The 23,204-nt window shown below is 48.6% G+C and overlaps 1 protein-coding gene across 1 annotated transcript in view; it reads left to right on the top strand.

The window, feature by feature from the left end:
- Positions 1-23,204, top strand: part of LOC119400559 (unconventional myosin-Vb-like) — a 260,416-nt gene that overhangs the window by 83,150 nt on the left and 154,062 nt on the right. The window contains exons 5-6 of the mRNA XM_049417693.1: positions 11,454-11,623; positions 13,836-14,010. Of these exons, the coding sequence (XP_049273650.1) occupies positions 11,454-11,623; positions 13,836-14,010 (345 nt within the window). The remainder of the gene's footprint in view (positions 1-11,453; positions 11,624-13,835; positions 14,011-23,204) is intronic.

Genomic DNA, 23,204 nt, shown 5'->3' with positions numbered 1-23,204 from the left:
CAAACACAACGTGGCTGGCAGACGACGCATGGAGCAATCCACACTATAGGCGCGGTTCAGCCAGAAGCCGCCAGGCGGCGACTCCGCTCGATCTCGCGGCCAATAGCAAGGGCATGGGAAAGGGAAGTGGGGCCGAGGAGCAACGATGTGAGGGTGAGAAGGAGGAAAAGAAAGGAGGAAGTGAATATGCTGTCATCGTATGCTGTACATCTTACGTCGCCGCTTGGCGTCACGCACTCAAAACAATGTATAACATAGCCATGTATAGCAAGGGGGCAGGAAAGGGATGTGATAAGGAGTGATGTGAGGGTAAGAAGGTTGGAAAGGAGGAAGGGAGATGTTAAAGGATAGCAAGGATGGCATTTGGCAGGCTGGCGCGGGAAAGGGAACTGAGGGTTAGGGCAGAGTGTGGAGCATGTCATAGCCATAGGTCGGCAAACTCACTGATGAGTCGACTCACTCAGACTCAGACCGGCCCCTGAGTCTGAGTTTGAGTGAGTCCGGGCGAGTAATATTTTGGTGAGCTTGAGTCCAAGTGAGTCCGGTTGAGGAAACTTTTAGTGACTCCTGAGTCCGAGTGAGTCCGGTCGAGGAAAATATTGGTGAGTGCGAGTCCGAGTGAGCCCTAAGCGCAAAATATATTTCTTGAGTGAGTCTGAGTGAGCTGCACCCTTTATTGCCGACCTATGGTCCTATCTATACTCATCTTCAGCATTACTGTCACCCTTATATCGGATATACGTTTATACTTAAATCTATTCACAGATATCTAAACGCACTCACGTTCAAGTGCCACCTGAATATTTTATTAGTCAGAGACGTGAATTGGGAGGGCTGCCATGACCTCCATCCCGCGAAGTCTTTCACAAAAAGTTCTTGATAAAAATATCTCGTTTCAGTCGGGTACTTCATAAAAATGTCCTTACTGGATTACTGGTAACTCGTATTTCAAGGTATATCGTCAAAAGGCGTATCGAAGAGCACCGATTATGTGAGACACTGGCATTAAAGAGCATTGACACCAAGATCGAAAAAAGGTATTTCGACGCTCACGGATTCATGAGTCCACTCACTCAAGCTCACTCAGGCTCAAGTCAAGCCGTGAATCTGAGTCTGAGTGAGTAATATGTAGATGAGTTTGAGTCCGAGTGAGTCCGGTTGAGAAAAAGTTACGCGAGTCTGAGTCCCAGTGAGTCCGGTTGAGGAAAGTTTTGGTGAGTCTGAGTCCGAGTGAGCCCTCAGAGCAGAATATATTTGGTGAGTGAGTCTGAATGAGCTCGAACATTTTTGCCGACCTATGGTCATAGCCGTGTACAGCATAGTATAGCAATAAGACGGAAAAGTGAAATGAGGGTGAGGAGGAGTGATGTGAGATAGGAGGAGGGAAAGGAGAAGAGCAGAGGATGCCACTGCATCACAAGTAGAGCTGTGCACCGCCGCCTGTTTTTGCTCACGCCTCTCGCGCCGCCGCTGAAGTCCCGGGAGGGATGACGCCGCCGCCACCGCCGCCGCGCTATAATTGCGGGGCGCCGCCGTTTGTCTTTTCTATTAATATGAACGCCGAATATGCACATAAGTTACAACACCTCACTGCAGGAGCCCTTCTCGATGTGTCCATGTAATGGACTGTCCACAGCAGCCGCTGAGTGGCGGGGGCTCGGCAAGCAGTGCGCCCTCTGTTTCCAGTTCTTTTCTCATTTTGACGTCACGAAGCTTTCACAACGCCCAGCACAAATGAGCGGAACAGAACGCGCTTCAAGCTTGCGCTGTAACCTTGCGGAAAAAGAAATTAGGAGAGAAGGCCAGCTTGTTTCATCTCTGCTTTAGCCATGTTCCTCGCCAGCGCACGCGACCTTTTACTCGCGGGTGCAGCATACGATGCGCGCAGCGATGTTGTCGATTTGGACATTATACGGAACAGTTCGGCGACGGTGAAAAGCTGTGCAGAGTGTCCATAATGAAGGGCTTGAAAACAGCCTCTGAAAATACAAACTCGAGAGCGTTATTCTCTCTTGGCGTTTTTCGGCTTCTTGGCGCACTTCGTGACGCCACAATAGTGATTCACGTGAAATCATTAGGGTGCGCACTCTCGATTGTTCTATATGGGACAAATATCGATTGTGAATTGTCTGCCACCCTGCTTTGCCATGCAATCGCCTACCCGTTCTTCCTTGTCTCGCGTGACTGCATGTATCGTGCGCAATCAAATGGTTCAGCTTCATTTTGTGCGTTTCCAACTGCGCAAGCGGCGATAACGGGGTGTAGACGACAAGCGCGAAATTCTGATAGGCTGAACGCTTAGTACATACATTGTACGCGTGTTTCATGAAGAAATATGTGGCGAGGAGATATCGCCGGTAAGAAGGGTATGGCGAGAATGAAACCAATAGAAAAGGCGTCGGATTATTTTTTTCTTCCCACAGACGAACACTTTACAGCGGAGACGATGCAGCTCTCCAGAAAAAAGGCGAGCCATCTTCCACGGTTTTTGTATATTTTTTTTATTGCGATAATAATTATATACTTTTCAACGTCGCCGTACTGTTCCGTATAAAGTCTGAATCGACAACACCGCTGCGCGCATCGTATGTTGCACCCACGAGTAAAAGCACGCGTGCGCTGGCGAGGAACATGGCTGAAGTAGAGATCAAACAAGCTGACCTTCTCTGTCGCACAGAGGGCGCATGCGGTAACATCATCCCACCTGCGAGGCCTGGCGTTTATTGCTCTTGAACCAGAACGGAAACGCCTCGCCCGGCTTTCGCTGGGCGAAGGAGCATGAAGGGATGCCGGGGTAAGGAGGGCTGCGTGGCTCGAGCAGCAACTACGATCTTTGACTAAAAGGGCGCAATCGCTACGTCGGCAGACATCAGCAAACAGCTCGTATATCCTTCTATGCGCTGTGATTTCACCACTTCGTGCTGTGTCCACTGATACGAGAAACTGCACGAAAATAGCTTCTCTCCCAGGAGCGGCTGTATTCCCATACTCCAGAGTTTAGTAGAGTTACGCGAGATCGGACCAAAAAGAGTTAGCTGCTAGCCTTAGTTCGTATAACATAACGACATGTTGCTATAGCATTCACTGCTTTGCCCTTTCGGTGAAACAGATTTTTTCCACAACTCAAAGGACAGATTTTCTCCCCTCGATCTCTTGAATCTACGCCTCCACCCACCCACCACCTCCACCCCGCGCTACGCCACCGCCGATCAGATGAACCCCGCGCCGTTCAAACGCCGCCGCCGGAGGTGGAAACACCGGCGCGCCGCCCCCGGCGATTTTGGGACCGGCGCACAGGTCTAATCACGAATGAAGGTTTCCTGCTGACCCGAAGGTCGCGGGATCGAATCCCGGCCGCGGCGGCTGCATTTTCGATGGAGGCGAAAATGTTTGAGGCCCGTGTACTTAGATTTAGGTGCACGTTAAAGAACCCCAGGTGGTCAAAATTTCCGGAGCCCTCCACTACGGCGTCTCTCATAATCATATGATGGTTTTGGGACGTTAAACCCCAGATATTATATTATTATTATTATTACGAATGAAGGTTTCGTTTCCCGCCATGGAGGCCTAGAAGGCTGCACGCTTGGAACGCCAGGGCGTGCTTGCCCGTGAACGCGAGCGTCGCGGAAGGAACGCAGATTCTTCAGCGACGCTCATAAGCTGCGTTTGCCCTGTCTACTTCTACACATTTTGAGTTAACATAATAATGTCTTACCAACTACACCCCCCCCCCCCCCCCAACACACGCTACTTGGTTCGTCACTGAAGGACAGGCGAATCGCTGCTCCGTGCTTTCTACAGCTTTCACGTTGAGTGCAATTGCATATTTTTTTTCTTTTTACTTTCATTTTTGCAGCAAGGTTTTTGCTACAGCAGACACAAGACAGCTGGGAAAATGCGCGTTTTGCAGTGTGTGAATCTGGACCCTAAAGCACGTCTCAACCATGTGTTCGCAGGACTTGGTCAGGTCGGATTCCAGGCAAAGATAACCGATAGCCCTCTTGATGCTTTTAGAGTGTGCGGACCCATATGTCAACAACTCTTTCTTGGTTCTGCGTAAATACATCCAAAACACCTGTCTTTCGAGACACTTGATATTAATGTCTAAAAATTGCAGGCAATTGTTCGCCGGCAGCTCATGCGTAAAATAAGGCATTTTACTAACTTTCTAAAGCAGCGCAATATGCTTTGCACAGTGTTGTCATAAGCAAAGTTTAAATCGGTTCCTAAAATCACCAATCATCAGGACAGTGCCTTTGTCAATGGTGGATTCTAAATCACGGTCAATAGAGGATAAAAAAGATGGTTGATCCCTACGTCATAGGAATCGGAATAACACAAAAGTAAAGCGTGCCCTTACAGATGTAACTGAATGTTCATTGATATAAGAGAGTTTGCACAATGTATATTGATGTCTTTAGCGTGGGTGCACCCACATTGATGATTTGTGGTACATCTCCATCCCGACGACTAACGTCCATGTTAAATGATTAAACAAACCCTTGTGGTAGCTGTAATAGTTAAAGGTGAAAGCGTAATCAGAGAACGAGGTGTAATAGCCAGAAGAGCGTCGCATATTGGACGCAGAACTCTGTCGCCATCCCGCGGCATGTTAAAATGTGATTGGACACCACGGCCGGACTATACTCCATCTCACAAGCTGGTTGCAGCACTGTGGAAGATACGGGGCTGCTTAGCCAATAGGAAGGGCGAACACCTCTCACGCTGTATTCATCCGCGTCGCGTCGTCTACTCGGCATTTCCCTAGCGTCTGTGCTCCTGCGTTGTGCGAGAAGAGTGAGCCTACGGGAACAACCGACGCTCTCTGCGTTGGGTAGCAACAGCAGAGCCCCAAAGAAAGAACGCGCGTTTGGGCGAGTAAACCGAGCACGCGGTAGCAACCACTCGAAAACATATTGAGCGCTTACAAACAGGGACGTAAGGGAGACGACAACACAATGCGCTAACTTCAACAACTTTTATTTCCAGTTGTTGAAGTTAGCGCATTGTGTTGTCGTCTCCCTTACGTCCCTGTTTGTAAGCGCTCAATATGTTTTCGAGTTCCGTTTACCAACACGCCCAAAAAATGGCAATGCTAAAATTCAGGTAGCAACCAACGCTCTTAGAATTGGGCAGCAACAGTAACGCCGAAAAAAAATCACAGCATATCCACGGAGTGAATGATTGATGAGTGGGCGAAGCTGCGGAGGTTCATCGGTAAACCGTGAATCTTCCGTGAATTCTGCCCAGTACATCATCACCGACGTGAGATCGGGCGCGTTTATACCAAAGGTTCGATGAGTTATGACGACTTGCAGCTCACTTTAATTTTACATGTACGCTGTGAATTTTCATTGTTTAGAAAACCATTGCTTTAGAAAACATCTGGCGTCTTTCGTTAAGCAGCTGGCGTCTTTTCGTTTTGCTTTAGAAACATCTGGTGTCTTCCGTTTTGCTTTAGAAAAACATCTGGCGTCTTTCGTTGGTTTGTTTCATCAATCAACGCGTTTTGAACAAAATTTTCATTGTTTAATCACGCACAGGAGAAATCTCACCAGGCACCTACCTTGGAGGTAAACAATGGCTGCTAATGGGAATGAGAGACAGAAGAAGTCGGCTTTAGCTAACACTTACACTTCTACTTCTACTAACGTTTCCTACTGGAACATGCCAATGGCTGCTAATGGGGAATGAGAGACAGAAGAATTTGGCTTTTAGTTAACGCGCACGCTGCGAATTTTTTATTGTTCAACAACGCACAGGAAAAATCTCCCACCGGTACCACCTTGGAGGTCAAGATCTGGTACTAGCGTTACGACTGGTTACGCACTACGACTACGACAACTACGAGGGACGAACGGGTGCCGCTTTAAGGAGCTTCGCCTCTAAAAGAAAAAAACATGGCTGATCCCTCCGTCATAGGAATCGGTATAACACGAAAGTGAAACGTGTCTTCACAGAAGTACTGCTTATTGTGTAGTGATATATGAGAGCTTGTACAATGTCTATTCGTGTTTGGCAGCTATAGCACCGTTTGACGTGGATGCACCCATGTTGACAGCATTTAGAGTTACTGCATATGCTACCTTTAGGTAGCAGAGTTGCGCATCTGTCTTCCAACGCCGCTAGCAACCATGCATTGCGGAGAAGCTGCCGCTTGGGCCAATTTTTTTATTTCTCGACGCCGCCGCTGCAGCGAACTGAATTAACACTGGCCATCGATAGCCAATGTTTATCGCCGGTCTTCGACCACGCCAGACAGGTTAATCGGCGACACGGTAGGCATTCGCCTGCAAAAACGAAGAGCGACTTCACCGCACAGCTGTGGTTTGCTAGACGGACCATATGCGCAACTCTGCTACCTAAAGGTAGCATATACAGTGACTCTAGACAGCATGTCTCTATCGCGACGACTAACGCCCATGATCATGATTAAACTGTTGTGGTAGCTGACGGTGTGAACATATATTTGGACACAGCGAATCGTGAATCCCGCGTAAGGATGATATCAAAAAGCTCATAATCAACAGTGGTTCCGGTATGCACTTCTTCAAAGCGTCGTCAATTAAGGAGAGAAACGGCACGGTGTGCGCTTTCTAGTAATGGGTAGGCCGACGCCTGTGCTCAGCATACATAACACGCACTAGCGCTTTCAGCAACACGGGAGGTAGAGGTTCGTAGCCTGAGCTGCAAACGCGTGCGTCCCGCTGGCCTCTGTCTCGCAGGCGCTGCTCTCGCTCCACCAAAGCACGACATTCGCCCGTCGAAATCGCGTCCTGCAGCATATTGCAGCAGTTTTGTTAGTCGGTGCTCTCGCAATTGAAGCAGTCGGCGGCGGAGAAATCCCTTGGTGCACGTGGAAGATGCACTACTCCGATGAGCCGACGCACGCTAACACGAAGCCAAAGGCAAAGAACGTAACTGCGTCAAGGGTGCCTCGGCGACGCCAGCGCGGCCACTCTACCTCTCTGGTATCGAGACGCTTTAACCATGACCTCAGATATCGCGTGCAATCTCGGAGTAAGCGCTAGTAAGTGTCGATCGTGAAGTATTACTTCTTTTCACCTCTCACAGACGGCGGCACCGCCCCGCTCCGCCCGCCGCGAAAGAGAATGTGTGAAAGATATAAGGCGCGTTCGCGCCGTGCCCAGCATCTTCCGAGATGGCTTAGTGGGTAGCGCGTCGGGCGCTTGCCGTCGCGGTCGCAACGTCGTGGGTTCGATTCCCAGCGGGGTATATTTTTCTTGGTTTTTTTCTTTCTCACCCGTTGGTGTCCATTTTATCGACGTCAGATCCGTGACGGATGTACTTGGTGGACCCCGGCATAAAACACATTCGTGTTAAAAATCACAACATGGCAGCACACGTCGACGCTGGTTTCTTGAGCCTCGAAATTATCAAGTCACCGTCGTGAGCTGTGTGGCCCGTAAGTTCTAAACCGACGCTTGTGTGAGCGCTATATTTGCGTCTCACGCTCCGACAGCAATGTGCTGGTGTCTATTTTGTACTGTTTCCAAGATTCAGTTTTAACTTCAATAGGTAGAGGCTTAGCAGGCGTGGCTCAACCAATGGGCTCAACAAACAGCTAATCTGAATAATAAGGACAAGACGTACCTGGTACTTTGTCCCCAGCGTGAGATGACGCAAATCAATGGCCGATTCTACCTTGCCTTTCTACCCTTTATTTACTGCTGTCGAGATCGTGGGCAAGTAGAATGCGGGAGTTTGGATCGAAGCGGGCGATCGCGTCTTCATGGGTGTAAACTCGACTTGCTGCGCAACCAGCAGGAAAGAAGGAGGGAGCGCTCTTTCCTGTCTTCTTCCTTCTTTCCTGCTGGTTGCGCAGCAAGTCGAGTTTACAAATGTGAACCAACTAGTCTGCAAAGAAGTATTGTCTTCATGGGCGCTGCCATGTTGGTTCGTCATCGCAATTATCGCAGTTACCGACACAATAATTAAATGCTTTTGACCTACATGCGAATCGCCATTAGCGTATCACGTATTGCTGTGACGTAGCACGTGCCAAACAAACGCAGGTTGTCTTAACCTTCTCTAATAATAATGCAATTATAAACAGAACTATGTCTTGCTGCGCAAGCTTGTGCTTTGTTTACACCTCGTAGCTTCCACCCTGCTGCAACCAGCTTGTGAGATGGAGTATGGAGGGAAACACAAAGCGCGTCATGCCACCCGGTAGCCCGGCCGCGATTTTTCTCGGGGCGAGCGTGTGAGCGGGGAGCGTGGTGTAACAGCCAGGTGAGGCAGGCGCGCGTCGCAGATCTATTAAAGGGGTGGTGCCATCAAATTTCGAGGCTATAACAAGCCTGTTGTGGGTTTCCTCTGTATGCAAGGACACTCCACACGAAGGGTCGGACACAGTAAACGTTTAGAATATATTTTAATTCACTTCCAAAGTGTACCTAAATGCCCATTCTCCCGATCGAAACCAATCGCTAGCGCGCCAACACTGACGTAGATCTGTAGGATGGGCAACGAAAGTTGTAGTGACGTCAAACCAAATCTGCTGTAGTAACGTGAGTGACCTCCGGACCTCCGCCACTTCCGCAACGTACGTACAGGCTGCAGTGAACTAGAATATATTCTAGTTCACTATAGTACCGGCAAACCATCGGTTGCTACATCACTCGCCGAGTTTCGATAATTCCTGGCTACGTGCGTCACAGCCTTATGTGGTCATGTGACCACGCCTCCTACACATCTACGTCACTGCCCAACCTCGGTGCCCGGAAACCGAAACCGAAAGTTGTCCACATCAAAAGGCGATATTAAATTATTTAGCGAGAATTCATGAATCTTGGTGCGTGCATCATGCTTCCTGGAACTATAGGAAACGCTTACAGCAAAGAACGTGCAATCCACAAATTTGGTGGCACCACCCCTTTAAAAACGATAGTCTTTCTTGGGATACTTAAACAGAGAAATTTTGGTCTGTCTGTCTGTCTTTCTGTTTGTCGGCACGTCACTCGGTTCAGCCACCCGGCCAAAGTTGAACCACTTGCTTACCGCCCACCCAGCTTGAACTGGTATGGCTGTTCATATTTGGGAACGTTGTCGATCAGAAAGTAAATATTACGCATATCTGAGGCGCAACATCACTAGGTAAGTATTAGGTGGTGTGCTCCTTTAATAGAAAATGCATTCATACGTAATTCTAAAGACCCTAGTTTCTTAAGCTGCGCTGAAAATGCGACTGCGCTGAAACTTGCCTTCCTCCATGCCCTCTGCACGAGCTCATTGTTGTGTTTCGGTTTCGGTTCTGTATTGCACTGCCGCCCTGGCATTCCTGTTTTACCCAGGCGACGTGTACATAAAAGAGTGTGTGGAGAGTACTCGTTGAGTGCGGAGGTTGCTTCTGCTTCAGCGCTTCGCGCCAAACCGCGTGTTCGGGCTGGCTGGCGTCCCCGCCGGTCGCGTTGGTCACCGCCGGTCTTCGCCTGCTGCTGCGCCGGGACTACCAGCCCGCAACACAGCACTCATGTTTCCCGACGTATTGCCATATGGCGTCCATATCTCACACAGCGCCTCTTCGATCGTCTTTAGACGACATTTGTAGCGATGCACGCAGATACGCGGCCAAGTTTTTTTTGGTTTGGATTAGCGTGATGCTATGAGCGAGGCCGACGCTTTTACGACGCTTTGGCTAAGATCGCCACCTCGCGGTGTGTTAAGGCATTGACAAAATTGTACTTCTATTGAAAACGCGCCGAATGGGACGGATGTGTAACGCGTTGCAGGTGCTAATTGCGGAGGCCACAGTAATGACGAATTACTTTACCGCTCCCAGAGGGCAACAGCACCCCGTCGACCGGGAGAGTGGTAGATACAAAAGGCGCGTTTGTAAAGGCTCTAGAGTCTGTGGCCGTGGCGCAGTGGATTAATATCAGCATGGCGCACCGCCATGCTGATATTAATCCGCTGCGCCACGGTCACAGACTCTAATGCACGTCCGGTTCGACACTACTTCTTCGAGTCTATATGTTCATTTGTCGAAACACAAAAAGGTCCAGCACGATGTACCGGATTGGCTTCATCAAGTAGAAAGCCTTCTACAGATGAAGTAATTTTAAGAAGCTTGCAAACTGTATTTCTTTTTGTTCTTTGTTCAGTATATATTTGTTTGTCACTGCTGTATGTATGTACATATGCAATAAATAAAGAAAAAAAAGGACAGTGGAGCAGTGGATAGCGTGCCCGGAATCTGGTGTTGCGGACCGAGCGGGGGTGGGTTCGATGCCCGTTGACGGAACTTTTTTCTTTGCCATCTGATCGTGTAAATTTTTGGACGACATTTCCGTGACGGAAATACGTCACTGAAGTCTTGGTGGGCCCCGGCATAAAACACTTTCGTGTTAAAAATGTTGCACAACACTGCGGCAACACAGGATCCTATGCATATCTCCTTCTTTTGGACAAATAAGCCCGCATCAAAGGACACAGCTATGAACCGAAGGTAGAACTCGAGGAGGTACATCAAGCTTTTACTACTAATCCCCGCTGATTTTTGAAAGTCAATAGTCCGATTAAATTCAGTGCAACCTCTGACAGGCATAAGCAGCCCTGCATGCGGTACGGAGTAACATAAATTCTCGACATCAATAGACAAAAGAAGTCCTAGTTCTGTCTGCTCTTTTAAAAAAGAAATACCATCTTTCGAATTCCTTGCTAGAAATGGATCACGCAAATCAAGGGCTTTCAAGTGGTCAAGTACAATAAGCTAACCTGCTGTAACCATCTACCGCGTTCACTAACGATACCCCTGAACGGCATGTCCAGCTTGTGTGTTTTAACAGCGAGGAACACGTCCAAAGTTCCTTTCTTGCATTTGCTAATTGCATTAGCTAATCTGGAAAGCTGCATTTCGTTAGTCATGGCTAGTCTTCACTTTTGAGGCCTTCCTGCTCACCTGCACAAGGTTCTTTGATAATGCTTCAGCGGCCGTTTCTTTGTACGTTGACGCAGACGTCACCACGAATCCGCCTTCTTTATCTGCTTGTAGTTGTCATAGGCCGTAAAGTAGGAGACGATTTTCTGCCTGTTGTCCTTTGGGAGAAGTTCCCTTTGTATGTGCCGTTCTCATGATGCCGTCACCACCATATAAAAGGCACCTTTCACTACCTTCACCAGCTTTACCAGGCAGTTTCATTTTTAACGGGAGCAGTTCGTGTGTCTGGACCTTGGGTGGAACGCTGTGCTTCGGTCCTTTCTGCAATATGCATGGCAGCAACGCCTTTCAGGTTCTGACGCCTCGTCAAGAAGAACTAGACTGCGGGATTTGACGGTTGACTTTCCAAGCTTTTCATGGCAAGAAATGCAGGACTCCTTGCCACAGAAACTCGTTGCTCTGCATTGCGACCAGACTGAAGGTCCTCATTTTTACCGAAAACGCATACGTACGTGCAATTGCGTTCCTAATTGATGGGACTTGTTCGCAGACCAACGTGGGGCCGATCCTTGTGTCGGTGAACGCGTACCAGGACACGGGCAACCCGCTGACACTGCGCAGCGCCCACGCAGCCTCCCGGTGCCCACAGCTGCTGCAGGTGGTGCACGAGGCGGCCAGGCAACAGGCCGAGACAGGCTACCCACAGGCCATCATACTCAGGTATGCATACTTGATGGTGTAGTTCAATCCATCGTAGAAGCGCTAGTCTAGCGTGCTATGCGGATATCTTCTTAAGAAAAGGGGCGCCAAGCCGGGCGCAGAAGGATGTCATGAGAAACGCCCCCCCCCCCTCTTTTTTTTTTGTCCTCACGGGGTGGATGCCTTCAGGACCTAAATAAAGTTTTTTATCTATCTATCCCTGTTGCAACACGCCAGACCTAGAAGCCCAGGAATTCGCGGTTTTGACAGAAGCATCGTTTGTTTTGTCTGATTGCTTCTTTTTCTTCAGTAATACGTTCTGGCAGGCTAGTTGGTTCGTTGCGATAAACTTTCTTAAACCGCGCGAGAAGACGACGACACAAGAAAGGAAACATTCAGAACACCACGAAGCGCAGTGGAAAGCAAATGGCAGCTATTTCAAGCCGGAACCTGTACACGTGACCAATCTTTTCAATTTCTCCTGTGCCGACGAATTTACTATCATTGCTGAATAAGAGTGCAGCCCAAGATAGCGGCCAAACGCACATCGGAAACACGTGGCACCAATCACGCTGAGCTTCGTGCATGTGAAAAAGCAATCGTGTGAAAATGCAAGTGAAAAGCAAAACAAGCAACCAAAAAAAGAGAGAAAAATGTGGTTAAGGCATAACAAATAACCTGAACAAAAGCGGAACGACGATGATTACCTCGTTTGATGAAAACAAGATAATTAACGCTCAACAAAGTTATAAGTAAAACACATGAACGCCTAAAAGTATGGCAAAATGAGTAATGCTTTCCAGAAAATAAACAGTTGGCAGTACTGCGCTCGTGGTGTTCTGAGTGTTTTCTTACTTGTGTCTTCGTCTTCTCACGCAGTTTAAGAAAGTTATTTTTCTTGTTTCTCGCCTAATTTGCGGCACCATGCGAAAAATACTTTCTGCTGCATAGACTCCTTTTTGTAAAACCTCCGATTAAGTGGTATTCGAGGAAATAAATTGACCTGACCTGGTTCTTAGCTACGAGCGTGAAAAGAGCTAGAGTGCCCAACTTCACCGCTAAAGTACCCCAGGTGCCAAGAGAAAACAGTTGACCAGGCTTTTAGCTACGATAAGAAAACTGGCCCATGTTTAAGATAACATAATCAAAATGATGGAAATTAGCCGTTTCGTCAGAAGGCGCATTAAAAGAAAGTCGTTCGTGTTTCATAGGAATTGCTCATGACATGAAACTTAAAGGTGTCAGTTGCATTCTTGGTTAAAAAATGAGATTTTCTGCACAATAATCAAGTGACTAGAAACATATATCTTACCACATCAGGAAAGGGAGACAGGACTGTGTTCTCCAAGCCACGGTTGAGCTGCATCATAAGAAGTGCGCGTCTTTAGGCACCTAGTAGTTGTGATAACTAATAGTTGATATGAAGGAAAAAAAATATCGTGGTAATCCTAGAACGAATGTTTCTTGCTGCGTCCAGCTCTGTTACGCATGTGCGAAGTTTCATGCCTATAACAGAGCTGGACGCACCATGCATGAAGTATCCTGTATCTGCTTTTTATATGTTTTCTTTTTTCTAACTAATAATCAGTTGGCAGAGTAAGCGCTGTCCACTGTCCTCGGTGGACGTCTTCGGTGCGCTTCAAACTAATTTTTAAGCATAAACGTCTACAACTAACTCGCCAGCTCGTTGCTTTCGCGACATCGGGCCGCTGAGGTTGCTGGCTTTCTGCGTTGCTCAACGCAGCAGCGTTGGCACCATTGGAAGCGAGCAGTAGGTTACGTCTGACACACGGTGGTCTGACATGTCTGATTGCATTAGTGGGGCTCTTCATTGAAATCCGCCGTGGAGTTCCTGTGGTTATAATGCTTGACTGCTGACCCGAAGGTCGTGGGATCGAATACCGGCCGCATTTCTATGGAGGCAATATGCTAGCGGTGCTCGAAATAGCCGATGACGTGCACCACAGCGTCTCACATAATCATATCGTCGTTTTGGAACGTACAACCGCAGCAATTATTTTATATTATTTTCACCTCGCCGAGTTTTTATATATTTTCTTGTTTATTGTGGGTATATGCAACATCGCCTTCGGAATGAAAAGTGCTGACACGTGCAGTGTATCTGAGCACCACAACTGCTTCCAATATGTTTGTTTCACGAAACTAACGGCAGTGTCTCTCCTTGCTAACGAGAGAAGCGTGCAGAGAAAGCTGTGGTGCATTGCATGCGCAGTGGCGAGAATGGCAGCGGCAAGACATACGCGTCCATGGTTCTGCTGCGGCAGCTGTTCGACGTGGCTGGCGGCGGATGCGAGACGGACGCCTTCAAGCACCTGGCCGCCGCCTTCACCGTGCTGCGCTCCCTGGGGTGCGCCAAGACGCAGCAGAACGCACAATCTAGTCGAATCGTGAGTAGACTCGGCGAATCTCGTGACGCAACCGAGGCTCGGGCTTGGTGCTCATATTCACTGAAACGTTACGTAAGCGTTATATAATAGATGAAAATTACTGGCGATGTTTGGCACTGTTGTTAGCCAAAATTAATTGGCGGTGGAGCTACGCTTTCGATAAATGCACGTAGTTAAAGACAGTTAAACATCAAAATGGGCGAGACACTAGTGGGCATGCTATATTTCCTACATCTTGAAAGGTACTCTAGTCGCTGATATTCCTCATATGCCGTGCAACTGAATTTGTGGAATATCCCCCCTTCTCCTAAGTAAACCTCAGAATAGAAAGAAAATTAGCTTACTTAAAAACACCGTGTAACCGTGGGAAGGCTTCCGAACGCTGACAAACACAGTCAAACCAATAATAGCGCGTATTTTGCGCTACGCACTACAAGAGCGCTAGGTGCCCGATGAAGTTTCCGAAAGTAGCAGTACACTCACCACCTGCCTATTTTATTCGAACTATAAAACAAGCACTTTTAGCTCACGCAAATACCACCTGTCCGAATGTCAAAATATGCAAAGAAAAAAAATAAATGCCCTGCATGACAACTGCTGTGGGGAATCCGCTCGGAACCTGCTTCGAAAACGCACGCGTTTTTTTTTTTTTTAACGTTGAACGTGCTCCGTGCTCGTTAAAGTTATTGTCCCTGTAGTTTGACAATTGATGAGCATCTTAGGCCACAAATGTTAATAATTTAATTGTTGAAGCGAGCACCGAGTTCGCTTTCAGGCGCCCGCAATATGCACGGGAGCGAGCGGTGCGTCGTCTGCTATCGCTGGCTCCTTGGAACCCTCGAGAGGGCGCGCATGTAGTTGTCGCTACTTTTAAAAATACAGGGATCCTTATCCCCGCCAACAGAGAGCACCGTATGAGAGCGAATGTGTGAGAGATATAAGGGGCGTTTGTGGAGTGTCGCGCATTTGCCTCTGTGGATTAGTCGGTAGCGCGCTGGGCGTATCGTCGCGGATCGAGAGGTCGTTGGCTCAGTTCCTGGCGACGGAGCTTTTTGTTAGTTTTTTTTTCTTTCTCATCCATCAGCGTCCATTTTATAAACGTCATATCCGTGACGGAAATCCGTCACAGAAGTCTTGGTGGACCCCGGCATAAAACACTTTCGTGTTGAAAAAAAAAAGTCAGTTTCGTCGAAACGACGAAGCAATGAATGCGATAGCAGCAAATGAGAATTTGAAGTTTAAGGCGCGAAAAAGACACGGACGAAGATAAGAAACACACACACGGAGCGCTCCGTGTGTGTGTTCCTTATCTTCGCACGTGTCTTTTTCGCGCCTTAAACTTCAAATATGTTAAACCAACAAGCCCAGTCTGCCATTTTTAAAAATGAGAATGTCACACGAAGAACGGCAAGCACCTCGATACTTGCAACGCGCCGCTCGAGCGCAAAGGACTGACGAAAAGAACACACGCAGGACGACCGTGAACTAACAACGGTCACAGCTCGACACTTGCAGCGCACTGCTCAAACACAAGGAAGGACATTCCAAAAGAACGCACAGGTACGCACAGGACGAGCGCGAACTAACTGTTACGGTTGTTACCTCTTCGTGTTTGAGCAGCGCGCTACAACCCAACGCTCTTAGACTTCTTTTTAACACGAAAGTGTTTTACGCCGGGGTCCACCAAGTACTTCCTTCACGGTTATGACGTTGATAAAATTGACGCCAACGGGTGAGAAAGAAAAAAAAACGAAGAAAAAGACCCGACGCTGGGAATCGAACCCACGACTTTGGCGCCGCGACAGTAAGCGCCCGACGCTCAACCAACTAAGCCAACTTGGCAGATGACTCCACGAACGCGCCTTATATCTTTCACATATCCTCTTTCGCACGGTGCTCTCTGTTGGCGGTGTAGGTAGGCGGGAGCCGTCAGTGAGACGGTAAAAAGAAGTAATGCGCCACGATCGACATTTACTAGCGTTTACTCCGAGATTGCGCGCGATATCGTAGGTCACTGGCCTGCGCTGGCCTCGCCAAGGGAACCTAGACGCAGTTGCGTTCTTCGCCTTTCGCTTCGTGTTAGTGTGCGCCGTCTCATCGGAATAGTGCAAGTTCCACATGCACCGATGGGATTTCTCCGCCGCCGACTGCTTCGATTGCGAGAGCACCGACTAACAAAACTGCTGCAATACGCGTTGCAAAAAGGACGTGATTTCGACGGACGAATGTCGTGCCTTGGTGGAGTGAGAGCAGCGCCTGCGAGACAGAGGCCAGCGGGACGCACGCGTTTGCGGATCAGGCTACGAACCTCTACCTCCTGTGTTGCTGAAGCGCAGTGTGTGTTATGTATGCATGACCACAGGCGTCGGCTACCCATTACTAGCTTAAAATGTACTGATGGGCTAGTTGGTGAGCCATGATTCTCGAATAGGCAGCGCACAAAAGGCAACGAACACGTACACAAAAAGACGCAAACACAAGCGCTGTACTGCAACTGGTGATTTATTGTCGAAAGACCCGGCTTATGTATGTGAACACGCACATGCGCTCTGACAGCAGTGGATACGATGAGGATCAAAAAAGGAAAAACCGAGGAAACCGCACAAGTAAAGGCACAAAAAAACAAAAAAAAACACGTGGTTCTGATAAAAAATTTTGCCACACAGTATGTGGTTACATACCAAGGTATCCGCAGCGCTTTTTCAGAGAACGCAACCGAGGGGCAACTGATACACTTATCTTTCCACTTGTCAATTTCTATGGCCTCGATTACCTGTCTGGTTTCCTTCTTGGGTTCCTTGCGCCCAATCTCCGTACCTGTTAAAGTGGGAGCACAGCCACAATCCCTACAATGGAAGGCCAAATGCCCAGAATCTTTTGCTGCAAAGTGGCGGTTGTGTTCCGTTAGCTGTGTGTTTATGCACCTGCCCGTCTGACCAATGTACAGCTTGTTACAGGTCAGAGGGATCTTGTAGATGACCTCTTCTGTGCATGCGACGTAGGGGTTGCGGTGCTTGATTTCACACGATTGCGTATGCGTCTTAGCGCCATTCACCTTTTTGCACAGGCCCGACAATCGCACTGGTGCCGAGAACACAACGTCGACACCGGCTTTCCGGCCTATCTTTCGCAGAGTGTGCGAAATGGTGTGCACATAAGGTATCACCACCGTACGCCGGTGGTTCCTGCTTGCGGCAGCACTTGTTTTCTTTTTTTGCAAGCCTTCTGCGACCAAAACCAAGAGGTTCGTCGGATACCCAGAGCGCCTAAGGCGGCTCATCTGGTTGTAACGAGTTTGAGTTATCTTGCAAGCGATCGCGATCGTTCAGGAAGCGGATGTCGTCGACAAGGCTCGTATCTTGGTTATCGGAGAGCTTACTCGCTCTGATGACGAGCTTCAAAGATCGATGGTAACCAACCGGCGCATTTACAGAAAGTGAGAGCGTTTTTATTTTATTTTCTTTGTCTGTGAGGACACTGCTGCAACAAGTAATAGGCAGTCGACCGATATTTTGGGGGGCTGCTGCTCGCAATTACCAGCCACACCACGTGGATGTTTTGCTACAAAGCCGAATAACATCCTTCGGAGCTAATGCATAGCCGCAGGGGCGTAGCCAGAAACTTTTTTCGGGGGGGGGGGGGGGGGGGGCACCTCCTTGATCTGAAATGGGGGTCGGGCAGGCAGATGTGATCGAGTGTCATTTTGTGCTCTCTATGCCATGGCAAAAAAAAATACGGGGGGGGGGGGCACGGGCCCGGTGTACCCCCTCCCTCCCCCCTTGGTTATGCCACTGCATAGCGGCGACCGAAATTCGCGACACCGGCACGGGTCCCATTCGCTCGATTCGGCGCGCGATGTCGGAAAACAGAAACGTGGCCACCATAATCGGATGTGCCGCAATTGAGGCTGTCGCCGCGCTTTCATGCGATCTTAGCGCACTACGCCATGCTCCCTACTGGACTGCAGAAATTAGGTACCTATTTCCATTTCCTTCAAACCACTAATAAATAATAATGACTATTTTGCCTTTCTTTCATTGCGATAGCACTTATATGGACACTCCAGGCGAATTTCCTGCCTTCGCCATGATCTTCCATATCAAGTCCAAATCGCGATTACATCCCGATCGCGATCCATGTGTCCCGCGCGTCGTATGCTCTATGTGCGAGGGAAAGCGCGCGAGCGCTGCCGACGAACGGGGCTCAAGCAAAGATGAAACCAGCCGAGCGTCTCCGCGCGATGGGCGCATGAATAGGAGCCGTAGTGTTGCGGGGGGGGGGGGGGGGGGGGCTCTGCTGATTTTGTAGGTGTTGCGCTCTAATTGCAAAACTTCCGTTGAAGCCATATCAGTGGCGGATGCAGAGGGGAGAGGGGGTGGTATGGCCGATCAGCCCCCCACACCCCCCACATAGCCTGTGGCAGCCCCCGCTCCCTCCCTTCAGTCCCTGTCGTCCACCCCCTACTGGCAGGGTTTTGCGGCTCGCGAACATAGGAAAAAAAAATTCGGCAGATCCCACGCACTGTGGGAATCGATGTAATGCGAAGCAGCCAGCAAAGAGCTGCATACGTTGCCTTGTTTGTCTTTGAGCCAAATGAAATCATTCATGCCATGGCATCTAGTCCACCATATATCGCATGTTTGCCATGCACGCATGCATGCACAATCTAGTGTACACCATGCCAACGAAACGCATATTCTGGTATATAAATGCATGACCTGTCGCGTATGTTCATCACGCACTCGTGTCATGCCATACCAATTTTGGTATATATCACATTAACAAAACGGCCGGAAGCGCACCATGACAGTGGCATGTAAATCATACCGTACATGACATGCATAACATGATTCGCATGTTAAGACCTCTCATTTATGTTCGTCATATAGTCACATCGCGCAATACCAATTTTGGTGTATATCAAAGGAGCGAAATGGCCGCGAGTGCACCATGAGTAGAGCATGTAAATCATGCCATACATGACATGAATACTATGGTTTTTCATGTTACCACCTGTCACTAATGTTCATCATACAGTCTCATCGCGCAATACCAGTTGTGGGTGTATATCAAGCTATCGAAACGGCCGAGAATGCACCATGAGCGTGGCATGTAAGTCATGACATACAAGGCATGCATGTCATAGTTTTCATGTTATCACCTGTTATTCATATTCTTCATACAGTCACATCGCTCAATACCAATTTTGGTGTATACCAAGCTAGCGAAACGGCCGGGAATGCATAATGAGCGCGGCATGTAAATCATGACATACATAACCTGCATGTCATGATTTCCATGTTACCACCTCTCATTTACGTTCGCCATGCGGTCGCGTCGCGCAATACCAATTTTGGTGTGTCAAGCAAGCGAAACGGCACGAGTGCGTCATGAGCATGACATGTAAATCATGTCGTGCATGTCATGCATGTCATGATTTTCATGTTACCACGTCTCATATTTACCTTCGTCATACAGTCGCTTCGCGCAATACCAATTTTGGTGTACATCGAGCTAGCGAAGCGGCCGCGAATGCATCATGAGCGTGGCAATTAAGTCATGGCATACATGACATGCATGTCATGGTTTTCATCTTACCAACTGTCATTCATGTTCTTCATACAGTCACATTGCGCAATACCAATTTTGGTGTATATCAATCTACTGAAACTGCCGCTAGCGCATCATGAGCGTGACATATAAATCAGGTCGTACATGACTTGCATGTCATGATTTTCATGCTACCACGTCTCACTTACGTTCGTCATACTGTCGCGTCGCGTAACACCAATATTGGTGTATATCACGCAAGCGAAACGGACGCGAATGCACCATGAGCGTGGCATGTAAATCATGACATACATGTCATGGATGTCATGGTTTTCATGCTACCTCCTGCTATTCATGTTCTTCATAAAGTCACATCGCACAGTACCAATTTTGGTGTATATCAATCTAGCGAAACGGCCGCGAGTGCGCCATGAGCGTGGCATGTAAATCATGTCATACATGACATGCATATCATGATTTTCATGTTACCACGTGTCAGTTATGTTCGTCATAGAGAAATGTCTCGTCATACCAGTTTTCGTATGTATCCCTTCATTTCAACGGCCAGGGAGCCCAAAGGCCGTGGAATGTAAATCATGCTGTTCATGACATGCATGTCATGATTTTCATGATATGAGCTGTCATTTATGTTCGTAATAAAGCCATGTTATGACACACCAATTTTGGTATACATCCGATTAACGAAACGGCCAGGAGAGCACAAAGTCGTAGGCGGCTAGACAGACAGACAGACAGACAGACAGACAGACAGACAGACAGACAGACAGACAGACAGACAGACAGACAGACAGACAGACAGACACAGACAGACACAGACAGACAGACAGACAGACAGACAGACAGACAGACTCCCCCCCCCCCTATGTTCGCGCACTGCAAAAAACCCTGCCAGTATGATTACCAACCAACTGGCCCAGGCCTCAACACTTATAAACGTCCACCTCCTTTGTCAAGTTGTCTATGCACACTTCCACCGAAGGCTTCTTAGGCGCCGCCTTGATCCCTTCTGGGCTGTTGTAAGTACGCGTGACCCCCCTAAAATGCACTGCCATGGCCGGTCTAGAGACGCGCAAGGAGCGAGCGCGCGCCTCCAGACCGGCCGTAGCACTGCTGAGCTGAGGCGGCGGCATCAGCCTTCGTGCCCCCACCCCCTCTTTCCCTGAAAGTAGGCACTTGGATGCGCCCATGAGCCACAGACAGGTAACTTCTTTTACTGCAGCGGCTGCGTTTCCTGAAGGAATGAGCTACTAGCCTATATTCGTATAAGATTCCAATTTGTTGCTATCGGATTCATTATTTCGCCCTCGAGGTGAAAGTGTGACTCATTCTTGCTATCGTGCGACGGTCTTCGATGCTGCGCGTTCGTGGAGAGCAAGTGGTTCTGCTGGGTAACATGATAGCATCGGCATCGCACTGATCTGGGCAGCAAGCGAGGTTTTGATAACAAGCAGCGGCAGCAGAAAGAATAAACGCAATTACACAGTACGTTAAACCTGCATTTTGCCTTTACACGTGACACACCGGCAAGGCATCAAATTGAGGTCGCTGGAACTCAGGCTCAAAAAAATTTATTTTTCCACGCAAAAACAAAAAAAGATGTTTTTGTCAGACTGCCGTATTAAGTGCCGCACACATCTGCGAATTCGGATGCGTTTCGCCGTACGGCTGTTCGCGCCAACAGCCGCATCCGACAGACGTATACAACAACTTCCAACAGCATGGGGAGACGATTCACACGCCGCACGCTGAATGTGGCCGCGCGGCTGCCGCGTCGGTCAGACGGCCACAGCCAATGGCAGTGCGGGAGACGTCTGACGTCACGTCTCTGGCGGCGCGTTTCCTTTAGTGCTTCCTTTTGGGCGTTTGTACACTCGGATGGCTCCGATCACTCTGGCATCGTCAGATATTGCCGTTGACGGTGGCATGAAAAACGTTGGTTAAACTTTTTTCTGACATCAAATAATTCATGATTGAATAAAGATACGTTTGAAGTGTGCCACTTGTGCAAGTCGGCGCCCGTTTTCGAACCACTAGCGAGATATCGAGCCGTGATGGAGGGCCACTTCGCAGGCAAGCAGCGGCACCGGCCCGATTCGCTTCCACCTTTGCTCGTCACATCGAAGCCATCAAGAAAACCAATGGCGCATGTAAATGCGTCTCATAAGACTAAACGTTTTCACCGTGTTGATAAAAATAAGCGCTCGACGATGAGCTCGCCTTTGATCACGAACGGCGCTGCCGACAGCGTCCGCCTTGCTAGGCCTACGCTCGGAATCGTGAGCGAATGCCGACTGTTGAGATGTTTGCCAATAAAGCTATGCCTTCGCGAGCGACAATGTTCTTACAGAACGAAGCGTGACTCTGTAAGGTCGTTTGTTTTGTACTCAATGAAGAGGACACGATGTCTTCCGAGCGTGCAAGCCGAGGTGGCGTGTGTAGGCGGAGCATGCGCGCTGAGTACTCGTTCGCCCCATGTGTCTTGAATCGTCGTATGCCGCGTCGCACGTCGGATCGGACGCCGCATCGCATCGTGTGTCTAGTGCTTCAGTTGAGCATTCTTGTGACATTTTCAGTGTAAAATGAATCCTTCGGCAACTATGCCTTCCACGAAAGGCCGAATTTCTGTTTAACAAAGCTTCGATATAACGAAGTGAATTGCCGCTTTTGCCGACTTGGCTATATTGAGGTTTAACTGTATTCTCTACTATTCAAATGGTATTTAGTTATTTTTATTTTTTAATGTGCTTACTAGAGAGTGATATCATCGAGCCCCATGGTGTCTGCCCATCCTGACGTAAAACAAAGTTCCATTTCACTCATGGAATTTTAGCAAAATTACTCAGGGAAAACCAGGAAAACTCAGGGAATTTAGATATGTCAACTCGGCCGACACCCTGTAATAGGGAGCGCACACTTAGCAGGGTCTCTACCTGTTTAACCGGAGCGCCGCCTGCTGCCGTAATTTTTCTAGTCATGTTAAGGCCGCTACAGAAATAGTAATTTAACGCCAGCGAGCACATACTTGATTTCCTTTATTTTTTGAAGATTTTCGCACACTATTTCTTGAAGCGTCCGGTATATGTCTGTTCCGAGAGGCTCACTAACTGACTGTTCCTTCTCCTACGCTTGCTTTTATCGGCCGAGGTTCTGGAGCTCTCGATACGATTCACCCGCCCTTAGCGCAGTGAAGCCATGTAACGGGATCGAGTGGTGCAGTATACCTGCATGCTCTGGGCCCTCAGCACAGTGAAGCCACGCCGTCATCGATGTGTAGTGTCCCTCCCTCTTTGTGCTTGTGTTGCTGTGCGCTAAAAAAATGTCGTGTATGTCTTAGCAACAATGCCGATTTTCTACCCTGGTGAAGTTACCTGAGCTTTTTTTTTTTTTGGCTAAAATTTACAGCGCTCAAACGAACGGACGCTCAAACAGACGTATTGCCAACTGGCCTAATTATTAGTGTTCCTTCTACGGGCATCGGTTGTCGATGGTCTCTGGCATGCTGGCGGTGTAGAGTCATGTGACGCCTTCTCGGATGCTCTACGGGCTTCTCGTCCGTGTGTTTTGAAGCGAAGAGGCGCTGCGTCCTTGGCGATATCTCCTGACCGACGGCTGTAAATGGGCGC

Source organism: Rhipicephalus sanguineus, chromosome 7, assembly GCF_013339695.2.
Source record: "Rhipicephalus sanguineus isolate Rsan-2018 chromosome 7, BIME_Rsan_1.4, whole genome shotgun sequence".
Taxonomy (NCBI): Eukaryota; Metazoa; Arthropoda; class Arachnida; order Ixodida; family Ixodidae; genus Rhipicephalus; species Rhipicephalus sanguineus.
Note: the sequence above shows the minus strand (reverse complement) of the source record. Positions and strands in the feature narration are given on the sequence as shown.